This window comes from Crocuta crocuta, unplaced genomic scaffold (genome assembly GCF_008692635.1).
Source record: "Crocuta crocuta isolate KB4526 unplaced genomic scaffold, BGI_CrCroc_1.0 scaffold352, whole genome shotgun sequence".
NCBI lineage: Eukaryota > Metazoa > Chordata > Mammalia > Carnivora > Hyaenidae > Crocuta > Crocuta crocuta.
In genome coordinates, this window is record NW_027532169.1 from 2,780,542 (window position 1) to 2,788,063 (window position 7,522).

Sequence of the window (7,522 nt, forward strand, 5' to 3'; positions counted from 1 at the left end):
AGGGGGCAAGGCCAGGGCTCCCTCCCTGTTCTACATTCAAGTGTCGCTCTCTCTGTGACCTTGTGTGCGTGTGTGTGTGTGTGTGGGGGGTCTCTCCGGGCCTTCAGAGGCCTGGATGGTAGTGGTGGGTAAGAAGTGGTATCTCCTCTATACTTCCGACATCTCGTTGGCCCGGGACCGTCCCCTCCTCTGCTGAGCGTTCCACTGAGTTCCCAGGGCGGTCCCACAGCAGCGGGGCCGAGCCTAGCGGCCTGTCCGTCTTCAGACCGCTTCCCTTGCCAGTGTGGGCTGTGGCCGAGGAGAGAGGCGTCACAGAGGCCTGGGAAGGAAAGCCAGCCCGGGGGCCTTCCCTCCAGCTCCCTCTGCTCTTGGGTCTGAGCGCACTGAGCCCTGTAAACGCCACGTGGACAACCTGAGGCAGGCCCCCCACGTTCTCTGGCATGGGAGCCGGGAGCGGCGGCGGGGGGCCTGGCACGCGCTTCCCTGTCAGTAGTTTTAGGCTTAATAGCAGAGTCAGTCCAGTGACTGTGGCTCAAGATGGGTCCAGTGTGAATGGGGGGAGGCGTCGCCACAGCGGGGGCATTTTCCTCCTAGCTTCCGTGGAGGCCCTTGGGCTTGGTTTTGGCACAGGCAGGGCCGCGCACGTCCACGTGCTGTCCGTGGTACAAGAGCACAGCCCACAAGCGGTGGGGCCCACGCGTGTCCAGGGCCTGGGGGCTGCGGTGGGCTCCCTCCTGCGGGGAGCCCGCGGCCGGATGGCACATATATGTGCTCGAAGAGGTGTGTGTGCTTGAGGCTGCGGGTGCCAGCCAAAGGCAGTGGCCCCTGTGGACTCTCAGGGGCATAACTTATGATAAATAGAAGGGGACATAGGGGGAGCGGGGGGGGGGTCAGGGAGGACGTCAGTAGTATCGGTCCCGACTCTGCCAGCTGGTGACCCAGTGCTTCTTGGTAGGCGCGGTGCTCCCTGGAGGCGGGTAGCGCTCCTCCTCCCGGATCCGCACTGCGTGGTACTTGGGCATGATCCGGTAATAGCGGGTCCGCTTAAAGAAGTCGCACTGCATTGGGGCGGGGGGTGGGGGGTGGAGAAGAGCAAGGGCCTCAGCATCCCGCTCTCCAGGCTGCGGGAAGATGTGCCCAGCCCCTTCCTCCCCCCACCCAGAGGCCCTCGAAGCCAGGACCCCTGACTCAAACACATGCCATCTCCCTGCACTGCGACAGAGAGGGCGAGTTGCCCACCCCAGGCCCCAGAGGAAGGAGGATCTGAAGAGGGCAGAGAGGGGAGGGGAGGCAGATGGAGACAGAGGCGGGTCCCTGAGATAGCCGATGAGATGGCCAGGAGGTGATGTGCCCTGACCACATTGTTGGGGTGGGGGTGGGGGGTCAGTTTGTCACCGCAAGTTGGGGGGGCTCCAAGGAGGAGAAGGACTAGTTCCCAGGAGAAGGACTCTGCTGGTCCCCTCCTTCTCAGGAGGTGGAAACGGAGGTGCAGACTCGCTCTAGAAGTCTGCCGTGTGGCCTAGAGATGAGGCCTAACCTTGGCCTTGCTCCTTTTCCAGTCCTTAGAAAGCGAAGGGGCATGGGGAGCATGTTATGGCTCCCTCTTGGGACCCTAAGCCTTCAGGGGAGGCAGCGAGAAGACACCTGGAGCTGTCCCAGGTGTGGAGGGAGACCAGCGGCCTGCTTTGAGGGGTGGTGCTGGGGACAGAGTGAAGTGCAGAGAGGGCCCACGGGGAAGAGGAGCAGACAGGACAGAGTCAGAGGCCCCGGCCAGCTGCGAGGCTCAGGGAAGAGGGCCCGGAGGCCGCGTTACCCGGGTGGGCCGGGGGGCAGGGGCTGCCCCCCTCAGTAGTCGTCGGTCAGCCTCTCTGTCTCTGACGGCTGGCTCTTCATCTCCGCCTTCTGCCTCTTAGCTTCATACAGGGCGCGAGTGCGGGCTCGCTTGAAGAAGCCGCACTGCGGAGGGGAGGAGGTGGGGACGGGCCAGGAGGGGGAGNGGAGGCCTGGGCCCCGGCCCCAGCCCCAACTCGGTGGTGTGGCCGGAAGCCAGAGCTCCTGGCTTCTTCCCCTCTCCAGCCTGCGGGTCCCCCCCCTTAACCAGGCAGGAGCATCCTGGTGAGTGAGGTAAGGATGGGACAGCGGGTGAGACTGGAAGCTGGGGAGAAGGTGGGGATGACATGGGGGAAGGGTGGGGGTGGGGTAGAAGTGAGGAATGGGGTGAAGGGAGGGCTGGTGGGGGGCTGCTGGCAGGAGGTCCCAGAGTGGGAGTCCCGGTGGTCTGGGGTCCGCACCTTCCAGAGCAAGAGGATGATCAGCCCCAGAAGCAGCAGCCCGGCACTCACGGCCACAAGCACCAGCCACAGCTCGATCTCCGCCGGCAGCTCCTCCTCCAGCTCCGAGTCAATGTCCACGGAGAACTGGTGAATGCGAGAAGGGGCTCAGTCCTGTGTCAGCCCCCTGACTGATGCCCCACGCTCACCCAGCCTGCCCCAGACCCCTGCTGTTTGGCCTATGACCAGCAGGGGGCACTCAGGGACCAGAGAAAGCCCCTGCCTGCCCATTGCTGGGGGCAGAGTCCTTCCTCCTCCATCCTCTGGTTTTCCTGAGGTGCAGACCTGTCCTGTGAAGGACCAGCCTCAGATCTGGGAGGCAGCCTGGAATCGGGGTTTGTAATCTGCCCCTCCCGGCTTGAGCACTATCCCCATCTTTGATGAGCTTCGTGTGTGGCCTCGGACAAGTCATTTCACCTCTTTGACTCTCCATTTCATGCTAATAAGGAGATCATCATGCCTACCTCACAGTATAGAATCCGTGGCCAAGAGCATGGGTTCTGGGACCAGACTACCCGGGTTGAAGTCCCAGGTGTGCTATGCATCAGCTGTGTGACCTTGGGACAGTTATTTAAGCTCTCTTTTGTTCATCTGTAAAGTGGAGACTATGGGAATGACACCTACTTCATAGGTTGCTGGGGAAGATTAAATGTGTTTAATATCAGTCAACTGCTTTGAGCAATACATGATACCTAACAAGCACTCCACAAATATTTATAAAAAAATAAAGAAGGCAGAGCTTATAGTGCCATTATATTTCTTTCCCTACAATGGATTTATATGCGTATTTATATTATAATATAAAATTATATTATAGATACTATAACATGTTATATGATCATACATTATAAAATATTATATTATACAATTATATTGTTATAATTATATATCACATCATATATAACATTACATATGATATGATATGTTATATAACATTATAATATAGAGTACATAGCATATAAATGTTACATAATATATATAAAATTATATTACATAACGTATTTTATATACATTTACATAGAGAGAATTTTTTTCTGACTATACAGATTATTTCTTTTTTTAAAAAATATATTTCTTGGGGCCCCTGGGTGGCTCAGTCGGCTAAGGGTCTGACTTTGGCTCAGTCATGATCTTGTGGCTCATGGGTTTGAGCTCCACATCGGGCTCTGTGCTGACAGCTCAGAGCCTGGAGCCTGCTTTGGATTCTGTCTCCCTCTCTTTCTGCCCCTCCCCTGCTTGCACTCTGTCTGTCTCTCTCTCTCAAAAATAAATATTGAAAAAATTTAAATACAGATGATATAAAGAAAACAAAAGGTTCCCAGTAATTTTACTTCCTAGAAATAACCTTCAACATTTTGGTGAATCTCTTTTTGTATATTTTAATGCATATGTTGAACGTACATACTTTTTTCATCCACAGAAATGGGGTCCGTGTGTGCTGCACACGCTCTTCTGCAACCTGCTTCGTCTTTCAGTTTTATTATCATTTTTTGATGTCAATTAATAAAGATCAACCTAATCTCTTCTGAGGACTGCACAGTCATTCTATAAAATGTACCACAATTTATTGAACCAATATCCTACTGAAAGACATGTAGACTGTTTCCAATTTCATGCCATTATAAACAATGCTTTAAAATATCCGCCTATATTTATATTCGCCCATTTGTCTTATTAGCTCTTTAAGATATATTATCATGTGCTGGCTCAAAGGAAGTATGCATTTTACACTCTAATAGATATTGACAAATACATTTCCAAAAAGAATCCATCAGTTTATACTCTGACCAAGAGCATTTCCTCTACCTCATCAGCACAGTCAGCGTGATTCTTTTTAATCTTTTCCAATCTGATAGGAAAAAAATCTTGTTGCTGTTCTTTTTATGTCCTCACTATTGAGGTGACGATTTCTAGTTCACCCTGTGTACACTGCCCATTTATCTTTATGTTGCCTTTACCTTTAGACATTAAAAATTGGGTGCCTGGGTGGCTCGTTGGTTAAGTGTCTGACTTTGGCTCAGGTCATGATCTCATAGTTCGTGGGTTCGAGCCCCGCGTTGGGCTCTGTGCTGGCAGCTCAGAGCCTGGAGCCTGCTTCGGATTCTCTGTCTCCCTCTCTCTCTGCCCCTCTGCCCACTCATGCTCTGTCTCTCTCTCTCTCTCAAAAATAAATAAAAACATTTTAAAAATTAAAAATATAGGGGCGCCTGGGTGGCTCAGTCGGTTAAGTGTCCAACTTCGGCTCAGGTCATGATCTCACAATTCGTAGGTTCGAGCCCCACGTCAGGCTCTGTGCTGACAGCCAGCTCAGAGCCTGGAGCCTGCTTCAGATACTGTATCTCCCTCTCTCTCTGACCCTTCCCTGCTCACACTGTCTCTCTCTCTCACACACAAATAAATAAAAACATTAAAAAAATTTTTTTAATGAATGAGCACTGGGTATTATATGGAAGCCAACTTGACAATAAACTATTTGTAAATTTAAAAAATAAATAAATAAAATAAATAAAAAATAAAAAAATTTTTAATGAAAAATGTATATATACCAACTTTGTCATATATGCTATAAACTTTTTAGAAAACAATCTACCATTTGCCCTTTTAGTTTTTTTTATCATCAATTTTTTAAAAATTTCACATGGTCTAATTTGTCCAATATTTCCTTTGTGACTTTGGGGTTTACTAAAATAACTCCCTCTCACCAAAATGAAAGATTGTTGTTACGCTGTTTTCTCAGTTTTCTTCTGGTACATTAGGTTTTATTTCCCATATTTAAATATTTACTCAACTCAATCATGTTGTCAGTTATCGTGTGCGGTAAGGGTTTGTTTTTACTTTCCAAATGGGTTCTCCCAACACAACTTAATAACCTAACTTCCTCCATGGCTTACAAATGCCGTCTGTGTAAGAACATAAATTTCTATTCTGTTCCATTGGTATTTCTGGCCCTTCCCCCACTACCTTAATTTATCTTAGGAAATACACCACCCTCCCTTCATTTCCTGTATGTAGATCCTCCACGTCTCCACTAAATCCTTTTCACAAAAAATTATTAACAGTCTTGTCGTTATTTTTTTTTTCTCCCCGATGTAACTCAGCACTAGACTTGAGAAGTTTGTTTTCAAGTCTCCATGGAGATGGTACATCTTCACAGAGAAGCTACACAGGTCCTATAGGCTCAAGCAAAAGTTCTCAACCCCAGCTGCACACTGGAATCACCAAGGGGTCTTTTATTTATTTTTTATTATTATTAAAAAAATTTTTTTTAACGTTTATTTATTTTTGAGAGACAGAGAGTGACAGAGCACGAGCAGGGGAGGGTCAGAGAGAGAGGGAGACACAGAATCCGAAGCAGGCTCCAGGCTCCGAGCTGTCAGCACAGAGCCCGACATGAGGCTCTAACCCACGAACCGTGAGATCATGACCTGAGCTGAAGTCACACGCTTAACTGACTGAGCCACCCAGGCATCCCCACCGAGGGGTCTTTTAAACATACCAAAATGCGACACCCCCACAGATTTCATGGCTTAGGGGTGCGGTCCAGACCCCAGAGACCCTCCAGAGGATTCCCAGCCAAGATGGAGAACCACATGGCTCACGTGTGTGGAAGTGCTCTGAGAGGGCACCCTGTGCTCCCCTGCGCTGGCCAGGCGCTGGTGCTCCCTAACACACTCGCTCACTCACCCACACGGTCTTGTTCTCCATGTTGATGGTGGGGATGCTGGTTCGGAGGAACAGGGTAGCATAGCCGCTTACCATGACTCTGTCAAAGTCTTTGTAATCCTGGAAGTGGGGGGTGGGGTGGGGAAGGATGGGTTTAAAGAAGTAGCTGAAGCCCCTCTGAGCCTCCCTCTTCCCTCCCAGGGCACACGCTCCGCCCCACACAGCATCTTTAAGACACACCCCAAGGGATCTGAGAGCCAGGCGTCTCCACACACAAATGCATATCACCCATTCATTTATTTTTTTTTAATTTTTTAAATGTTTATTTATTTATTATTAAAAAAAATTGTTAACCTTTATTTTTGAGAGACAGAGAGAGATGGAGCACAAGTGGGGAAGGGGCAGAGAGAGAGGGAGACACAGAATCTGGTGCAGTCTCCAGGCTGTGAGCTGTCAGCACAGAGCCTGACATGGGGCTCTAACTCACAAACCGTAAGATTGTGACCTGAGCTGAAGTTGGATGCTTAACCGTCTGAGCCACCCAGACACCTCAATGTTTGTTTATTCTCGAGAAGCAGAGAGACAGAGCACAAGCAGGGGAGGGGCAGAGAGAGAGAGAGGGAGACACAGAATCTAAAGCAGGCTCCAGGCTCCAAGCTGTCAGCACAGAGCCCGATGCGGGGCTCGAACCCACGAACTGTGAGCCAAAGTCAGCCACTTAACGGACTGAGTCACCCTGGCGCTCTTCACCCATTTGTTTCTGCATCAGGTCCTGTGCCAGATGCTGCAGACAGCAGAGACAAGGAAGGTCAAGGTCCGGGTCAGGTCTCTGGGCTAAATCTGGCCCGTCACTTGCTTTTGTAAATAAAATATTTTTGAGACGCAGCCATGCCCATCCGTTTCGATAGTGTTTACGGCAGCTTGTGCTACAGCGGCAGAGCTGAATAGTTACCGCAGACACCATACACCCCACACAAGCTGAAAAGATTTCTAATCTGGTCACTTACAGAAAAATCTGGTCTAGGTGGCATGAGGAGGCCGGTATAGGAGTGCTCCTACTCAGTATCCAGAGTAGAGCGTGACTCCTGGCAGGTGCAGCTTCTGAGAAAGTTCTTGGGTCGGGGAGACTGGCTGGGTGGCTCAGTCGGTCACCGATTTCTGCACCGACAGTGCAGAGCCGGCTTGGGATTTCTGTCTCCCCTGTCTCTCTCTGCCCCTCCCCCACACCCTCTCTCTCGAAATAAATAAAGATTAAAAAGAAAGTTCTGTGGGTGTCCAGAGAGGTCGTTTGCAGCTGGAAAAGTCAGAGAAGACCTCACTGGTGGTGAAGCGTCTGGGGACAGCCCAAGGGCCGAAGAGGAGTTTATGCGGGGAGAGGGACAGACACACAACGCAATAGAGGACACACGAGAGAAGGGCATTTGGGCCGGTGACGAACTTTAGGTCATGTCCACACACGGACACACGAACTAATGCTGACAGGCACATAGTGGCAGGGGGGCAAAATATAATATGTTAAAAAAAACACT

General features: G+C 50.3%; 1 protein-coding gene across 1 annotated transcript in view; it reads right to left on the reverse strand.

Annotated features, from left to right (window-relative positions):
- Positions 1-967: 967 nt before the first annotated feature.
- Positions 968-7,522, reverse strand: part of ITGA3 (integrin subunit alpha 3) — a 33,007-nt gene continuing 26,452 nt past the window's right edge. Inside the window, exons 24-27 of the mRNA XM_077776862.1 lie at positions 6,015-6,113; positions 2,292-2,417; positions 1,814-1,956; positions 968-1,058 (exon numbers count right to left, since the gene is read on the reverse strand). Of these exons, the coding sequence (XP_077632988.1) occupies positions 1,846-1,956; positions 2,292-2,417; positions 6,015-6,113 (336 nt within the window). The 3' untranslated portion in view covers positions 968-1,058; positions 1,814-1,845. The remainder of the gene's footprint in view (positions 1,059-1,813; positions 1,957-2,291; positions 2,418-6,014; positions 6,114-7,522) is intronic.